Source organism: Lotus japonicus, chromosome 5 (assembly GCF_012489685.1).
Source record: "Lotus japonicus ecotype B-129 chromosome 5, LjGifu_v1.2".
NCBI lineage: Eukaryota > Viridiplantae > Streptophyta > Magnoliopsida > Fabales > Fabaceae > Lotus > Lotus japonicus.
The window spans coordinates 67,387,004-67,405,982 of NC_080045.1; the positions used below are offsets into that span (position 1 = coordinate 67,387,004).

The following is an 18,979-nucleotide window of genomic DNA, read 5'->3' on the forward strand; positions in this document are numbered from 1 at the left end:
ATAAAGGAGAGAAATATATAGTGATCGATGAGTCCATCATCATGTTTTGGTATATGTACTATTAGAAATTGGGAGGCCTATACTCAACCACAAAAGCTAGCTCAAGAGTTAAGGTTTGCACAACCATATATAAAGGCTATTTATGCTCTATCTCTAGCCAATGTGGGACTTCTAACACACCCCCTCACGTCCAGGACTGAACAACCTGGAACGTGGGAACAACAACAACGGATGCCCCAAATATGGGAAGTCTCCACAACAAACAACAAATGGATCTAGGATAGGCTCTGATACCATATTGAGAACTGAGAGAATGATGATTTTGTTATTGAGTAAAAGTGAAAAAATGAATTGGTGAATTACATCTGACTCAGCTTTCAGCTTAAATACTAATCCTAATAGCTTAATGCTACTTCTAACTAACCTGTAACTGACCCTAACTGCATAACAAACTCTAACAAACTATTGTTAACTCCTAACTACTCTAACTGTCTTGGTAACTGACTATTGTTACTCGGTGTTACCCCCCCCACAAGCTGGAGCATGGAGATTATACAAGCCCAGCTTGAGTACAAAAGTGGGAAATAAAGACGGGGGAAGTGGCTTGGTAAATATGTTAGCTAATTGGTCGCGAGTAGAAACCGGCAAGAGATGAATCAATCCAGCTTGGAGCTTCGTACGCACGACATGACAATCTAGTTCTATGTGCTTTGTCCTCTCATGAAAAGTGGGGTTCTGTGCAATATGTATAGCGGATTGATTGTCACAAAACAGAGGAACTGGGAAGGGAACACGGAGGTGCAGAAACTGGAACAAGTAGGAAAGCCACTGTACTTCACACACAGTGGCAGCGAGAGCTCGATACTCTGCTTCAGATGAAGAGCGAGAGACAGTCGTTTGCTTCTTCGTGCGCCAGGAAATCAGAGACGAGCCAAGGAAAATGGAATAACCATTAATAGAGCGACGAGTATCCGGGCAACCAGCCCAGTCAGAATCACTATAAGCCTGAAGTTTCAGCGAAGCAGTAGCAGAAAAGAAAAGACCCTGCCCCGGTGCACCTTTGACATAGCGAAGCACACGAGTTGCAGCTTGCTGATGCAGATCCGTTGGAGAAGCTAAATACTGACTCAGTTGCTGAACAACATAATTCAAGTCGGGGCGCGTCGTAGTGAGATAAAGCAATCTGCCAACTAATCGACGATAGCTAGTGGGATCATCAAGGAGTGTGCCACCAGTCTGAGAAAGATGAAGAGTGGAATCCATTGGTGTTCTGACTGGCTTGCAGCCAAGCAAACCAGCGTTCGTGAGCAGTTCAAGCGCATACTTGCGTTGAGTGAGACAAATTCCTTTAGCAGAGCGTGCAACCTCTAGGCCAAGGAAAAATTTGAGATCACCAAGATCCTTTATACGAAACTGACTATGCAGGAATGACTTGACTGCTTGAATTTCCTCAAAACTGTTGCCTGTGAGGAGAACATCATCAACATATAATAGTAAAGCAGTGATGGATGTTGATGTGCGCTTGAGTAACAATGTATGATCATGAGGACACTGTTCATAGCCCAAAGACTTAAGAGCAGCCACCAATGTGTTGTACCATTGTCTACTAGCCTGTTTCAATCCATAAAGTGATTTTTGCAAGAGGCAGACCTGGTTGGGCCGAGGTGAAGAAACACCAGGAGGCAAACGCATATAGATCTCCTCATCAAGGGTACCATGGAGGAAAGCGTTGTCCACATCAAGCTGATGCAGAAACCAACCCTGAGATGCAGCAAGAGCTAGCAATAATCGAAGGGTTGTCGTTTTTGCAATTGGAGAAAAAGTGTCCAAATAATCAAGTCCTTCAACTTGAGTGTAGCCTTTTGCTACAAGTCGTGCTTTATAACGATCAATAGAACCATCCTGCTTGTGCTTAACACGATACACCCACTTGCAGCCAATTGGTTTCTTCGTGGGTGGTAAATCAACAATAAGCCAAGTGTTATTGCGAGATAGAGCCTCTAATTCCTTATCCATGGCATCACGCCATTCCTTACACTGAGCAGCTTGTGTATAGGTTGTAGGCTCTACTGTGGAAGAAACATTAGTGGTGAAAGCATAATGTTTGGGAGACAAATTGGTATATGAAAGAACAGAGGATAAGGGATGCTTGATACCTGTGGAAGAAACCTTGGAAGAGGAATTGAGTGCAGCGATAGAGGAAGGCAATGCCAGCTGATAATCATGGAAGTGAGAAGGTACACGACGGGACCTAGTGGAATGTCGTGTGGCAGTTTGAGGTACTGGCAACACTTCAGGAACTTGTGGTTGTGGATCAGGTGTTTGTCCCTGAGGTAAAGGTGTGTAATCAAGGGCTTCAGACCCCATGAAACTAGGTAAAGACACACTGGCACAAGGATCAAGAGTGTGCTCCATAGTTTTGAAAGGGAACTCAGTTTCATGAAAGAGAACATGCCTGGAAAGCAACACCTCTCTAGATTTAATATCAAACAGTAAAAACCCCTTGGTACCATGCCTATATCCAATGAATACACACTTTTGAGCCCTAGGGTCTAGCTTTGTTCTGTTTCTGTTAAGAGTAGAGGCATAGCATAAAGAGCCAAAGGTTTTAAGAAAGCTAAAGACTCCTAACTACTCTAACTGTCTTGGTAACTGACTATTGTTACTCGGTGTTATGTACCCAGACTATCAACATGTTTGTAAGTTGAATTTTGGAGAAAAAATAAGAGAAATGGAAGGCTTATGAGAAACTCTCCTATTGTTCGAGAGTTTTTTTTTTTTAAAAAAAAGGGTACAATTTTGATGAATTTTTAAAACTCTTCAAAACTTGTCCCTCATCTATTATTTTTTGGAGTTCCCACAAATTTAGAGTTTTGTGAAATTTTGCATGTACTTCCAATCGGAAGAAAACTTATCATCCCTTTCCTTTCCTCAAAGTCTTTCCCTATCCTCCCTCAAACTTTCCAAAAGACCCTTGGTCACATTGTTGTTTAAAAAAAAAAAAATTCAAAAGCCAGCAATCAAAGTAGCAATAGTGGTCTTCCTCTTGTAAAAAAAAAATAGAAATAGTGAACAAGTATCAGCTATGAAACGACAAAAATAATAGTAAGCATGAAACATCCAAATAGAATATTTAACTGTAGAAGCACGTATATACTCCAGATATTAAACATCTAACCCCCCTCTATATAAACCCTTCTCTACAGGATCATTTCAAGTCACATCTGAGACCAACAACAACATCCTTATTTAAGAAAGTGTGTTATTTGTTTGAGTGAAAGATATGGCGCCAGTAAAAGGACCCCTCACCCCAATCCAGGTTGAGAACCTTCAATTTCCGGCGTCGATTACCTCTCCGGCCACCGCCAAGTCTTATTTCCTTGGTGGCGCAGGTAATTCTAACAAACATGCACATAGACACATATATAATTTATACATGTATAAATAAAATCAATTTTAACATCAAGAAACTACTCACATAATTAGTTCTTGTTCAGGATTTTGTAATTGAGGTTATTTAAATGACCTATGAGAAAGTTTTGGGTTAAATAACACATCATCTAATTGTATTGGAGATAAGTGAGTTGTAAATAAATTAATAAATAAAATATATAAATTTCAACTCACTTATCTTCAATGTGATTGGATGATGAGTTATTTAACCTAAACTTTCTCATAGGCCATTTATACAACCCGCCCCTTTGTAATTAATTAATTATAGAAGAATTCTCAAACATTCACCCATGATTATACATGTTAAATTGTTAATTAATTGTTGGTATTTGAATTAATGTGTAGGGGAGAGGGGTTTGACGATTGAGGGGAAGTTCATAAAATTCACAGGCTTAGGAGTGTATTTGGAAGATAAAACAGTGGATTCACTCGCCACCAAGTGGAAGGGCAAGAGCTCACAGGAGTTGCTGGACTCCCTTGACTTCTACAGAGACATCATTTCAAGTATGTATTAATTCTTCACACCCTCACACTATTTTTAGTTGTTGTTTTGCTCTTTAAGACATGATAGATACAAGGTAAATAATGATGGTAAATTAAAATCACAGCAGACAAAAGCAATATCTCTTATCTTTTAATTTACAATTGTTCACTGAGATTTTAGTTTCAATGTAGTTTTACAGGGTGTGCACATATACTAATTTACAAAAAGAATTAACCCCAAAACTTTCAACATACATGCATGCACTTGTTTTTTTCTCAAAGTAGAATTAAAGTAGGATTTCATCATGTTTAAAGGTTCTAAAGTATGGTTTAATCTGCAGGCCCCTCTGAGAAGTTGATTCGAGGGTCGAAGTTGAGGCCATTGAGTGGTGTGGAGTATTCAAGAAAGGTGATGGAGAATTGTGTGGCACACATGAAGTCTACTGGAACTTACGGTGAAGCAGAGGCTGCAGCCATTGGGAAATTCGCAGAAGCCTTCAGGAATCTGGATTTTCCACCAGGTTCCTCTGTTTTCTACAGGCAATCACCCGATGGAGAATTAGGGGTTAGTAACGACTTTTAACTAGTATTTTAGACTTTAGTTCGTACAATATATACACGGGAAAAACATTTGTTATAATATGCTTAGCTAATATAATTGTTTCTTGTCTTTGTGTTGTTTGTTGTTTTTAAAAATCACACAGCTCAGTTTCTCTCCAGATGATACTTTACCAGAAAAAGAAGCTGTGGTCATAGAGAACAAGGCACTCTCAGAGGCAGTGTTGGAGACGATGATTGGCGAGCACGCTGTTTCCCCTGATTTGAAGCGTTGTTTGGCTGAAAGGTTGCCTGCTGTGCTGAACCAAGGTCTTCTCCTCAGTGGAAACTGATGGATCGGAAGGTTGAAAGTGCTGGCTGCTGCTACAAAAGATAAACAAATCCGAGCTTGTGTGTCAGTGTGTGATCTTTTACCTTCCTATCAATAAAGTGATCTAAGTGTTATTGTTTTATCGATCACTCTTATATGAAATGAAAACAGTGTTTTGTTTGTTCAAAACGAGGGCAAAATAATCACAAAAATGAGGCCACTAATAAGATGATAGATAAACATTATTACCAAATGTTATTAAACTTGGATTGTTCATCGATTCCTTAAGGATACTATGTTGGATTGAACCGGTTAGATGTATATATATATATAAAATTAAGAAATTATAATAGACGATAAATAAAAATGACCAATATTATTAAATTTGAAAGGGTAATCGACTCGGTCATTGTAAATTTATACTAGACTAAAGGTAAAAAAATAAAAATATTCATAATACACTTGCTCTCCCCAAACTGCGGGACACAACCTATAGCGTTAGAGTAGGATGTTGGTATGATGGCTTTAAATCCATACATGTTTTTATACTATGTCTTGTTTTAATATTCTTTCTAATGGCTTGTGTTCTCAAATTGAAAAAATTGAAAGTATTAAAAGCATGTTCTATTAGGGTAACGAGGTCTTGATTTCCAGGTTGCACTTGTGGGGAAAATTTGGTGAAGGATCATGTCTCGTCTAGTATTAGAATTCTTTCCTCTCTATTTCATACTGTATTTTGGGGAACAATTTACTTTTTCCTAGAGTCAGGTTCTATTTGGAGCAAACTTTGAGTCGTGCTTGTGGACTTAATTCATCCCTCGTTGGTGGCGTCTTGGACTGGTCGAAAACTTCATACTATTCTTCTAGTGTATATAAAAAATCTATTTGATAAATCTTTTATACTTATAAAACATTAAACATGATGGATCATGATTATTTGTTGAATGACTTTTCATTTCCTGTCTCGTCAATAAAATTACATCGTGTTAATTAAAAATTATTTATGTAGGTTATAAATGTTATATTTATATATTTTTTTAATTGACATATCTTGAATTTATTGGTTAGGACAGAAAATGAGACATCATTTAATAATAAAATATCTCAATCCAAAACATAACATGATACAAGTGTATATGTAGTTAATTTTATGATTATGTTATGTCTGATATGCATCAAACATGCATACATGATATAATATCTATTGAACCCGGTGTGTGCTAAGGGCACAAGTTTCTATATATAATTTTAAAGTTAATAATAAAATAAAAGGGGTGAAGTTAGAACCATAAATATAGTATGTGTCATACATAATATAAGTGGAAGAAATAAAAAGTATTCGGTGGTACAATGAGATAACGGTAAATTTTACCTTGCATGGCTCAAATAGGATTGTTTAATGGATGACATATATATTGTGGTATAAGCAAAATTATTTCAAAAGCCATCAATTAAAGTAGAAATAGTGAATAAGTATCAATATGAAACGACAAAAATAAAAGTAAGCATGAAACATACAAATAGAATATTCAATTGTAGAATAGAATTGAACTAGAAGCACCTCACCCCTCTCTATATAAACCCTTCTCTACTTGAATCATTTCAAGCCACATCAAAAACCAACCACATCCTTAAGAAAGTGTGTTGTTGAGTATTGTGGTCTGAGTGAGGGACTATGGCACCAGCAAAAGGATCATCCCTCACCCCAATCCAGGTGGAGAACCTTCAATTTCCTGCGTCTGTCACCTCTCCAGCCACCGCCAAGTCTTATTTCCTCGGTGGTGCAGGTAATTCTAATTAATTAGTTCTAATAAATTCCTTGCTTATAATTGTCTATTATCATAAATACTTAATTATTTATTCAAAGTGACATAATATGTACATGTTGATTAATTGTTGGTTTTTGAATTAATGTGTAGGGGAGAGAGGGTTGACGATTGAGGGGAAGTTCATAAAATTCACTGGCATAGGAGTGTATTTGGAAGATACAGCAGTGGATTCACTCGCCACCAAGTGGAAGGGTAAGAGCTCACAAGAGTTGCAGGACTCCCTTGACTTCTTCAGAGACATCATTTCAAGTATGAATTCTTCACTCCCTCTCTCTACTTTTGTTGTTTAGCTCTTTTGATGGTTTTTTTTTTAAAATAAACTAAAGAATTATATTCAAACTAGCATAATAGATGCTAAACCCGAATATAAGAAAAAGAAAATACAAACTGAAAGGAAGCAACCAGTTATAGAAAGAATTAATTTTATCATATTTTTTACCGTGTATCCGAACATATACACTTAAATTAACTTACATAATGAATATGAGTAGCTTTGACTTGTCGTCAACTAGAAGAGCACGAGTCCTAGTTGGTGTAAAAGTCCTAGCTACTTGGTCTCAACATACATGCATGCACTTGCTTTTCCAAAAGTATGATTATCACCAAAAGTTTCAACTAATTCATTCTTTGTAGTAATAAAGTAGAATTAAATTTCATGTTTGAAGGTTTTAAAATATGAATAATTGTTTAGAAACTAATTGTTTAATTTAATTTGCAGGTCCCTCTGAGAAGTTAATTCGAGGGTCCAAGCTGAGGCCATTGAGTGGCGTGGAGTATTCAAGAAAGGTGATGGAGAATTGTGTGGCACACATGAAGTCTGCTGGAACTTATGGTGAAGCAGAGGCCACAGCCATTGAAAAATTTGCAGAAGCCTTCAGGAAGGTGGATTTTCCACCAGGTTCCTCTGTTTTCTACCGACAATCAACAGATGGAAAATTAGGGGTTAGTATATACCGCGAGTCTTGTTTCTTATTGAATTTTAACTAGTATTTTAACCCGTGCTATGCAGAGAGAAAACATTTTATTAAAGTTTAGATTGTTATGATTAACTAATATAATGTTTCTTCTTTGTGTTGTTGTTTTTGAAAACCACACAGCTTAGTTTCTCTTTGGATGACACGATACCAGAAGAAGAGGCTGTAGTTATAGAGAACAAGGCACTCTCAGAGGCAGTGTTAGAGACCATGATTGGCGAGCATGCTGTTTCCCCTGATTTGAAGCGTTGTTTGGCTGAAAGGTTGCCTATTGTGATGAACCAGGGTCTTCTCCTCACTGGAAACTGACAAGATTGAAAAGTTTTGGCTGCTGCAAAAGATAAAGAACTTAAGCTTTTTGAAATATCGAAGCTTAATTTGTTTGTGTATCTTTTACCTTCCTATCAATAAAGTGATCAAAGTGTGCTATATTTTCTACTCTTCTGTGTTTCTATTGTTTTATCACTGAAATGACATGAAAACATTGGGTTCAAAAAGAGGCTAATGGCAAAATAATGACAAAAAGAGGCTAATTAAAAGATGGTAAATAACACTACCTGTTAAACTTGGACGGCTTATGGATTCGATCATGATGCTAGAATAATTGATTGAACCAAATCGATAATTTTTTAGTGTGATAAGTCTCACATTGATTAATAATAAATTAATTAAGGATAGTACAAAGTGTGAAAATTCATACGCTTACTGCCTTAAGATTTTGATTAAAATAGGGTGTGGAATCATTATTTTCATCAAGACAATAAATAACACATAATAAATATTAAATTTTGACCGTTTGTCAACTCCGTGTAACATAATTAAAACTAGACACAAACTCTCTGTCATAAGTAAAATCCTCCTTAATTAGTGCGAGTCTATTATAGATAATATAGCTTAATAAGTACACAATCCGTCAAGTTCTTAAGCCTAATTAGCTTAGAGAATTTGTAAGTAAAATCTTCCTTTAGGCTAGACTATCATAAATAATAGCTCAATAAGTACACAGCACTTCAAGTCGTAAGCGGTAGCTTAGTTTGTACGTAAGGTTCTTCTTTCCTTTAGACTTTTGTAGACGATATGTATTCGATAAGTATTAGAACTGTCCACCGGTTAGATTCGAGTTAAGGTAGTCAATTTTAGAACACTATACTCACAGCCGACCAATTAATTGATGCAAGTTATTTGTATTGAATTTGCACGTACGGATCACAATTTTAGTGGGTGGATCGGATTAGTAGTGATTTTTAGTAGTTCGGTGGGTATATCATTTATTGATCAACTATGAAAAATGAGACCAATAAAGAGGATATGAAAATTATTACCTATTCAATTTGTAGGGCCCTTTGAAAAAATAATGATGGAGATAGATGATCCAAGATACGGTTATTGACCGGCATGGGTACTGAAGAAATCAAGGACATGCGGGGACTGTGTTGTGTGGCACTGCAGACACATGCATGAAGTCCAGTCCAGCCTTCTAGAAACTGAATTTAATCTCCACATGATCGATGCTCTGCTCTCTTCAGATGCCGTGATCAAATATTAATACTCCATTATTAGTTAGTACTTCATTCGCTTTTAATAAAAAAAATTAGAAAAATACATATATATATAATATATCTGGGAATTTTTTTTTAGCATACACCGAAAAAATAGGAAGTGGATATTCATGTATGCTGCCATGGATACTCATTCAATGAGTCAGCAAATTAGGCATTTAATATGAATAATTAAGATCCGGCCATTGACTGGTTTGGTGTGGGGACTGATTGATCAAGAATTTGGGACCTACTGAAGCCGCCAGCGGCCAGTGATGGAAGATATATTTTAATTTGCTGAATTTTCTACCACGTGCTTGCTTCTGTTTTCTTTTCTATGCCCAAATGCAATGCAATCACCCCACCTCACCTTTGGAATTTCTATATGTCAATAAATGTCATATGACTAATAGTACATATGTCATCATCAGAAGCAGTGTTGGACAACATGCATTGCCAAGCAGTCTGACTGTTTCCCCTAATTTGAAAAGTTGTTTGGCTATGCAAGTTCTTCTCATCAATGGAAACTCAGAATCACAACATATGGGTTAAATTGAAAGTTACTACTACTACACAACATAAAAAACTTTTACACTCTGTTTGGTAGAGAAGAGAGAGATAGAGAAGAGATAATAGAGAAGAGAGAAGTTGAGTAGAGAGAAATATGTGAGAAATAGAGTGGATTTATTGATTGTTTGATATGGTAGAGATGAAAGAGAGATATGAGAAAAAGAATGAGGTGGATAATATAAATTAAAAAGCTAAAAAAATTAATTTTTAGAAAAAGACTATGTTGTCCAACAAAAGTAAAAAAATTACAACTTCCAATGGGCCTTGGAGAGAGAGTAGACAAGGATAAAATAGGAAACAAAAAAGTAATCATCATCCACATGCTATCTCTTCTCAAATTGGAGAAGGAAAAAAAGGCGTGGGGCCCGCGCAAAAAACTCTCTTTTCACAGTTGTCGAACAGAACCAAACGAGGGTGGAGATAAAATCTCTTACCAATCTCTCTCTCTTGTATCTCTCTCAGCAAATTCAGCTCTACCAAACACTGCGTTAAGGTTTCTTTTGTGTGTATCTTTTTACCTTCCTATCAATAAAGTGATGATATGAAAGTCAGCTTTTTGAATTTAAATTCAAGAAAAAAATACAATTATGTGAATTATATTTAATTTCAATTAACAAATAAATCAAGTGGGTTGATGCAGTGGTTCAACACTTCATCCTTTAACCAAGTGGTTGAGGGTTCGAATCTCTACTATTGCAAATAGAATAAACTCATTGGTCAACCCCTACCGCTTAGTGCGTTGACCGTGGGGCGATGAATTAGTTTTACAGCTGTCGCTGTAGGGATACCTTGCTCAAGATCAAAAATTTCAGTTAACAAATTAAAATACAACTACCAAATTTTGGAAATTTCGGTAGTTATTTCTCACTAAATACAAAATTAAAATACAACTACCAAATTTTGGAAATTTCGGTAGTTATTTCTCACTAAATACAAAAATGCGTACAAGAAATTCAGTGTCCAAAAGCTATTTTGAGATTGACGCTTCCAAATTATTATTTTCTACATAAAAAATGAAATGTGTATAGAATTTTAATTTTCTGAAAATAATTTAACCCGGGGCACTATGGGATAGTGGATGGATCTGACCTGAGTTGAGAGTGGTGTTTCTAACGAGTAATGATATATACACACCTCATTTTTAAAACACTTTATTTCCACCTCTTTTTGTTTCTATCTCTCTCCTCTTACCATCTATCACATCTCATACTTTCTCTCCCTTACTTTTTCTTTTCTTCCTATCTCTCTCATCATTCCACCTCACACACCTCAAAAGAGAGGTGTGTGAGTAACATTACTCGTTTCTAACCCCACCCTTTCAGAAAAGGTCATTTTTTTTTGTCTATGTAAACTGATTGTTGGCCATTTGAGTAGAGTGTATGACAATTTTGACCCAAAAAAAGAGTGTATGACTATGATTTCAATAAGTTTTTTATTATGTTTGACATGTCATTTCAGCTAGCTTAACACTTATTTGACTGACTTAAAAGTTCTATAAAAGTGTTTGGTGAAGAAGTTCTATAAAAATGTTTGGTGAAGAAGCTTATTTCAGTAGCTTAAAACTTTAAGCTATAAGCTATCTCAGGTAGCTTAAAGCTTAAAGCTTATAGCTTATTAAATATATTCTCATTTTTTTATTCTTATTATTTTATTAAAATTCCACCTTTAGCCTTATATATATATATATATATATATATATATATGTAAACATATATACTTACTTATCAATTATCGCACTTGTCTCATATGCACATCGTTTCCGCACACAAATAATTATTAATTTGAAATAAAATAAATAATTTTATATTACAAATTACTAATTCTTTTTTATTCTATTTAATTTAATAAAATTATAGAAAATTAAATAAGTAAAAATTAATATTATATTTTTAAGATGATAAATAACTTGAGTGAAATTAAAATATTTATAATAATTTTAAAATATTAATATCATATAGGTTTTAATGTGAAAATAAAGTAATGTTAAATATAAAAAAAATTATATAAGTAAGTCTTTCTATGTCATTTTACAACTTCAGCTTTTTCAATAGCTAGTTTTACCAAACAATTTTGTTTCAATTATGTAGCTTTACAGCTTCCAGCTAGCTTATTAGCTTTCAGCTTTCAGCTAGCTTTTCAGCTATCAGCTAAGCATGCCAAACATAGCTAGTCTCATCGAGAAAAAAAAATCAGTTTTAGACTTTTAGATATGGACCAAAACAAATGCTTATGTCAAAAAATGGTATACTTGACCGAAAAAAATATAGTCAACTCTTTAGTTTTGCTCGACTTTTTTTTTGGTTAAAGTTTTGCTCGATTATATAAGATAGTAGTGTTTGATTGTTTTTGTCCAAGTATATATCATCCATTAATGGAGAAAAGGCCAACAATTTAATGACTTATTCCCGGGTGGCACCACTGGGGCTCTTAGATCCAAAACTTCATGGAAGCTACACCACCTCACTAGGCCCGTATTTGAGACCAACTACCACTATTCAGATTTAGGTTATCGCAAGTCATTAGTTCATCCATATATACCTTATTCGTCACATCATTAATACCAAACTAAATCTTAATGATCTTATTTAGATTTGTTAAAATATTGATATGATTCTAATTTAAACCATAACTTGTTAAGTTAAGTTCTATCTTCTTGATGCCATGTAAATAGTCTTTATTTTGATGAATGTCAATTAATGCAAATTCGACGATGAGTTACATCATTTGCTAACGGTTACGAGGTCTTTCAATTGACGGTCTCATGCAGACAAAACATTACCCATAATTTAGAGATACTAAGTATATCAACTCTAAGTTGTGTTATTTGTTATGTACGAGAGCAACCAGTTTAGAAGCTCTCAAGTAGGGAGCAAATGACTGTAATTCATAATATCTACATTGACAATCAATATTAGCATCACGACCAACGCTAAAATTTGTCAAAAAAAAAATTCCAACACCATAAATAGTGTCGGTTAGTTAGAGTTCGTCTATAACTACGACTACTTATTTTGAATTTACATTGAATGATGTTTCTACAGAATTGTGTCACTTTAGAGTTGACTAAACTGACACTAAAGTAGCTTAATTTGGTCACCGAGACCGACACTAAAACACTAACTTCAGTTCATTTAACGCAAATCTCAACACCAATACTGAGCCAATGCTAAATCTGCCTTTAACATCAAGTTTTGTCTTTTTAATGTCGACCAAAAATCTCTTTTCTTGTAGTGATATGAGCCAAAAGGGGATCAACTCTATTGCATCTTTGGGGCTGTATTGGTATATACTTTATGGAGTAGGTTGATTTTTTATAAAAATCTCTTGAGAATCTGGTTATATTAATATGTATAGAAAAATGCTTCAAGTTTTTGGTCCAAGCATGGATATTATGGTTTCGGAGTTTGAAATATGCCGATATCTGGATTTGTTAATTTGTTGCTGTCCTAAAAGGCTAAAACTGCTAGTAATATTCGAGCATGATGCTATGGTTGATATATTTTGTGATGCCTTTAATTTTTAATTAGAACAATTAGTTGTGCCAACTTAACACATACTATATCAGTATATGGACGTACAACCTGTTATAAATAATCTATTTTTATCTAGGATAATATACAGGTCCTCTTTATATAAGAGACAATTTTACAAAGACAATTTTCGCATTTTTGTAGAGTGGTCTCTCACTCAAACCAAAAAAATGAAAGAAAAACCAACTAGCTACTCTAAGTCTCTAACTGTAAGTCGGCTGACATGAAAATTACTGCAAAATTTAAAGCCACCTATCAAAATAGAAATAAATCAAATAATGTTATAGTATCAACTATAGGCCACATTGGACGGACATCGCATTCTGCAACATCCAAGCGATACTTGTAGATTGTGATTGTCTTCGACTGCCATAAGTCGTAAAGCTAAAAAAATAATTTCCAGCAAGTTGAAATTGTCACAAATTTGCAGGCCGGTATGGTTTGGATGTCACAAAATTTGATGTTTAAAAATCATTTTCCATCAACTATGAAATGACAAAAATAAAAGTAAGTACATATAATGATATAAATAAAATATTTAATTGTCGAACCTTCTCCATATTAACCCTTCTACTTGCTTTCACGAGCCATGCACATTAAACCAACAACAACATCCTTGAAAAAGTGTGGTATTTGTTTGAGTGAGAGACTATATATGGCTCCAGCAAAAGGATCATCCCTCACGCCAATCCAGGTGGAGAACCTTCGGTTCCCAGCGGCGGTTACCTCTCCAACCACCACCAAGTCTTATTTCCTTGGTGGCGCAGGTAATTCTAACAAACACCATGCATGCAGGTTAATTAAACTGTTTATCGATCCAAACTTATTGAATATGCACATATTAATTAATTGTTGGGCTTTGGATAATTTCATAGGGGAGAGGGGCTTGACGATTGAGGGGAAGTTCATAAAATTCACAGGCATAGGAGTGTATTTGGAAGATAAAGTAGTGGATTCACTCGCCACCAAGTGGAAGGGTAAGAGCTCACAAGAGTTATGTGACTCCCTGGACTTCTTCAGAGACATCATTTCAAGTATGTATTTGTTCATAAAATTCACAGGCATAGGAGTGTATTTGAATCATATTTTTCCACTTTTCATTTTAATCTAATTGAGACATGGTAAAATATGAGTTTTAATTGAATAACTAAAAAAAAATTGCACTATCGGTGCACACTTGTATCAAGGTGACAAACAAGACTAATCTATATCAAAGTTTAGAATGCAGGTAGATCATAAAAGAAAGAGGAGTTTAGGCAACCCTACTTGCTAACAAAGGTTTTAAAATATATTAATTAATTGCAAGTGGTTTAATTAATCTGTAGGCCCCTCTGAGAAGTTAATTCGAGGGTCCAAACTGAGGCCATTGAGTGGCGTGGAGTACTCAAGAAAGGTGATGGAGAATTGTGTGGCACACATGAAATCCGCTGGGTCTTATGGTGAAGCAGAGGCAGCATCCATTGAAAAATTTGCAGAAGCCTTCAGGAATGTGGATTTTCCATCAGGTTCCTCTGTTTTCTACCGGCAATCACCCGATGGAAAATTAGGGGTTAGTATATATCACGACGAATTTTAACTAGTATTTTAGCTTGTACAATGCACTGTAAAAAAACATTTTGTTATCATGGTCTAGTTAATTAAAGTTTAGAATGATGTGCTTAACTAATATCAACATTTCTTCTCTTTTTGGTGTTGTTTTTAAAAACCACACAGCTTAGTTTCTCTTTGGATGACACAATACCAGAAGAAGAGGTTGTAGTTATAGAAAACAAGTCACTCTCAGAAGCAGTGTTAGAGACTATGATTGGTGAGCACGCTGTTTCCCCTGATTTAAAACGCTGTTTGGCTGAAAGGTTGCCTGTTGTGATGAACCAGGGTCTTCTCCTCAGTGGAAACTGAGAATCACTATAGGTTGCAAAAGATAAAGAACTTAAGCTTTTTGAAATATCGAAGCTTGTGTGCATGTGTATCTTTTACCTTCCTATCAATAAAGTGATGAATTTTTAAGTCATGTGCTTATTTTCTACTCTTCTATCTCTATATTTTACCACTTTTATGACTAAAAGAATGCTTTGTTCGACAGGAGGCTAATAGGTAACCAAGAAAAGGATAATAGCTCACAAAAAAGAGGCTAATAAGAAGATAAATGAACATTAACAATTTTATTAAACTTGGATAGATCCTCGACTTGGTTAGGGTACTATTGAATCCCTAAATCCGGCAAAGCAGATTTTCCCGTCAAAGTCGGGTCTGGAATACCCACAAATTCGAGTTTGATTATCATACCTAATTAAAAAGCATAATATCACATGAAAGAGAAACAACAAAATGGAAACAAGATGCTAGGACCCTGAGCCATCTGTCCAGTGCTTAGATGAAACTCTAAAATCTGCATTTCCGCAATTTATTTGCACACTAAAAAGTCCCCAAGTGGTAAGTTGAGAGTGCTCCAGATTAAACTTCCGCATGGTGTTTGAATAGCTCAGATAATCTTGAAGCTAAGCTCTGTTTTGCTGCAGGGGAAACGCCATGTGCACCAATCATTGACTCCAGCACAGCCTCTGAAAGCAGTTTATTATCTATAACTGCAGACTCAACTTCTGGAATGGATCCATCTTTAGAGAAACTTATCTGTTGGCAATCAAGAAAACAAATTTATAACTAAAAATTTGAAAACAAGGTACCGTATATTTCTAAAAAGAACAAACTATTCAAAAAGTGATTTAGTGTATGTTTGGATAAAGTTGAAAAATCACGATGTACAAAAGCAACTTTTCTTAACTTATGTGGCGGTTCACTATGATTTTAGTTTAGTTTCACCGTGATATCTTGCATGTTCGGATCACTATCGTCATAATTGATGTTCTAGAGTATAATGTTGCGAATATACTCTCTATAGCTTCTCTGCAAAATTGATTTTGGGACTAACCATAGTAGTTGATTGCTAAACATCTTTAGTTAATGAGACATGACAAGGATTGTCTACGGGTCCAGATCCTATCACATGTCTGCATCATAGCAACTACCAGTGGCAGAACATCCTAGGGAGAGGTGAATAATGCTTTGTCAAAAGGTGATTTTATCCACATAAATGAGTAAAGGATGTGTGGAACAATGGTTGGTCCACTGCGGTTGAAGTTGCTCTAACGTGATTTCAAGTATCTCAAGGTATCAACAAATTGTCATGCTGAGTTAAACATGGATTGGAAAAGCAGGATTTTTCCACGTGAAGTTCAGCGGAAATCCAAACACACACCGTGAAAGGCTAACCCAGTTAATTGCCAGTTTTTTACAGGTTTATATATGCTCACCCCAAACTTTTCAATGTATGCAATTGGTCTAGTTTTATATATTTTGGCTAAGTTGCAACAAAGGGATCTTGAACGACAATAGAGAGAAGATAAAATTGCATAAATTGGCATTACTAACCGCTAATGATCCTTTAGGCAACACTGTGAAGAGGATAGAGGAGCCTGGTGGGAACGTTTGGTCTTTGAAAACGGAAACAAACTTGTCTATTGCTTTGCCTTCTTCATCAGTGTAAATGCCAAGATGCTTCCAAATAGCCACACAATTCTCAGACACTTTCTCCGAGTATTGTTGGCCCGTCAATGGCAAGATCATCGTCACCTGCATAAATTTCTCAAATGGACCTGCAAGCAAGTATTCAACTAAAATTATAAAATGAAGTCAAATATTTGGGCCTCATCTCATGTATATTTGATCAACTTTTCGTCTTTTACAATTTACACTATTTCTAACATCTAGATCTTCTGCTTGCTGCATATGCATGATTTCCATTGAAATTCACAAGCTACAATCTCTTTCCTACATAAGCTAGATTACATTTAGATACGGAGCAAAGAGCACTTATTAGAGCTTCTCTACTAAAAACATTCGCTAGATAAACTCTAATAAGTACTCTCTCTCAGGTCTACATAAGGCTCCTAGTCATAATAGCGCTAACTAGGTATTCCCAGAGCTAACGGTTGTCGCTTCACTATCAGCGCACTAAGTAGCTACTAGCTAGCTAATGAGTTTTTTCCATTAACATCTCTTATTACATAGAAATTGAAAATAGATCAGGACCGTTCAATTTTTTTTCTGTTAATATATTTTGGACGGTCCAAATCGGAGAGGAACTGACCTGTAACGATATCCCTGAAGAATTGGACGGATTCCGTTAACTCATCGACAGGCTTACCCTTCCACTTAACGGCGAGTGAGGGAACGGCGGTATCCTGCAAGTAAATACCAATAGCGGTGAACTTGACGAACTTGTCCTGAATGTGCAATCCCCTCTCGCCAGCGCCGCCGAGGAAGAGGGTGTTTGCGGAGGCCGGAGGTTTGATCAAGGTGGGAGGGAAAGCAACGTTCTCCACCTGCAGAGCGGTGACCGACGGTAGTGCCATTGGATATTGACTAAAGAGTGGAGTTGAATTTGATTTATACAAAGTTTGATTCGATGATGCGTTGTTAAGTGGGTAGGTAGTAGTTCAAGGAATGGTTGGTATATCTAAACTACACGTGGGTGCGCTGGAGTTCTCTACGGCTGCTACTTTCTAACCAACTATTTAAGTATTTATACACCCGAATTTCATATGATCTCCTCACCAGGGTTATCAAACTCGGACCGGTGATCGACTCGGTCGAGTCACTGGGTCAATGAGTCAATGGTTCAACCACTGGGTCATTGGTTGAACCGTTTGACTCGGTCTATGTTAGAAATTATAAATTCATGATATAAACTAACATTATATATTAATAACAACAAAATATTTAGGATGTTATATATTACAAATATAATTATATAATATTTGATAGTTAAATACAGAATTAATTTTTTACGGTATATATATAATTTTTTTTAAAAGGCGGTATAGATATAGATATAATTAATCTAAAAAAACAGGTGTTATATATTTTTATAAACTAAATTAATTGATTTGCTATAAAAAAAACACATCTTCCACCAAGAAAGCTTACAGCCCAATGGTGACCTTAGGGAGCAATTTCACCAAAAAAAAAAAGGAAGAAGCAACGTTAATAGCCAACAGAGCCCATATGGGCCTCCATTTCAAATACACCCACTTAAAACCCTAATTTGTAGCAACTTGAGAGTGTGCAGCCGTAATGAGAGAGATAAGATTTCCCAGGTTCTGAATTACACTCCATGGTCATACAGAGAGAGCATCTCAATGTTTAAAAACTCCTTCTTCTAAAGTCACATCATCTCTCCCATCTGATTCGTTTTTCTTATTCTCCTTTTCTTTCTATTTCATTTGAAGCCATCAACCACTATTTTCCTTTCTCAAGAAGCGACGAACTCAAGCAAAGAAAGAGTGGGAGTGAGAGGGATGCCATAAGTGCGTGATTCCTTTCTCCTTCCTGTAAAAGAGAACTCAGATCCCCTTCTTAACTCAACACTAACACCGTAAAACCAGATTGCTAGACTCCAAAAAGAACACCTTTTTCTCCTTCCTCCAAAACAGTTTTCACGTAAAAAAAAAACTGACTTTCTGGTCGAACCGAGCCCGAGTCACCGGTTTTTTTACTAAACCGGCCGAGTCGCAACGGTTCATCCCGAGTCAATTGCATGGCCGATCCGATGTGTGGCTCGGACCGGTCAGGGGTCCGGTTCACGGTCTGACCGATCGAACCGGCCGGTCCGAGCCGAGTTTAATAACACTGCTCCTCACAAATAAATTTTTCTTCTTTTTCTTCTTTAAGGGAT

General features: G+C 35.9%; 4 protein-coding genes across 4 annotated transcripts; 3 read left to right on the plus strand and 1 right to left on the minus strand.

The window, feature by feature from the left end:
* The first annotated feature begins 3,202 nt into the window (after nucleotides 1–3,202).
* LOC130716882 (chalcone--flavanone isomerase 3) lies at nucleotides 3,203–4,993 on the plus strand. Its single transcript, XM_057566912.1, has 4 exons — nucleotides 3,203–3,392; nucleotides 3,799–3,957; nucleotides 4,278–4,501; nucleotides 4,641–4,993. Exons 1-4 carry the CDS (start codon nucleotides 3,284–3,286, stop codon nucleotides 4,824–4,826), a joined length of 678 nt encoding a protein of 225 aa, XP_057422895.1. The 5' UTR covers nucleotides 3,203–3,283; the 3' UTR covers nucleotides 4,827–4,993.
* Nucleotides 4,994–6,391: 1,398 nt separating this feature from the next.
* LOC130716881 (chalcone--flavanone isomerase 1) lies at nucleotides 6,392–8,045 on the plus strand. Its single transcript, XM_057566911.1, has 4 exons — nucleotides 6,392–6,591; nucleotides 6,724–6,882; nucleotides 7,352–7,575; nucleotides 7,731–8,045. The coding sequence occupies exons 1-4, from the start codon at nucleotides 6,480–6,482 to the stop codon at nucleotides 7,914–7,916; spliced, it is 681 nt and encodes a 226-aa protein (XP_057422894.1). The 5' UTR covers nucleotides 6,392–6,479; the 3' UTR covers nucleotides 7,917–8,045.
* A 5,493-nt stretch (nucleotides 8,046–13,538) lies between these two features.
* LOC130717382 (chalcone--flavanone isomerase 1-like) lies at nucleotides 13,539–15,256 on the plus strand. The gene is made up of 4 exons (XM_057567596.1): nucleotides 13,539–14,012; nucleotides 14,121–14,279; nucleotides 14,571–14,794; nucleotides 14,959–15,256. The coding sequence occupies exons 1-4, from the start codon at nucleotides 13,835–13,837 to the stop codon at nucleotides 15,142–15,144; spliced, it is 747 nt and encodes a 248-aa protein (XP_057423579.1). The 5' UTR covers nucleotides 13,539–13,834; the 3' UTR covers nucleotides 15,145–15,256.
* Nucleotides 15,257–15,388: 132 nt separating this feature from the next.
* LOC130717383 (chalcone--flavanone isomerase 2) lies at nucleotides 15,389–17,740 on the minus strand. Its single transcript, XM_057567597.1, has 3 exons — nucleotides 17,393–17,740; nucleotides 16,675–16,898; nucleotides 15,389–15,876 (listed from the first exon to the last, which is right to left on the minus strand). Exons 1-3 carry the CDS (start codon nucleotides 17,655–17,657, stop codon nucleotides 15,700–15,702), a joined length of 666 nt encoding a protein of 221 aa, XP_057423580.1. The 5' UTR covers nucleotides 17,658–17,740; the 3' UTR covers nucleotides 15,389–15,699.
* Nucleotides 17,741–18,979: the final 1,239 nt, after the last annotated feature.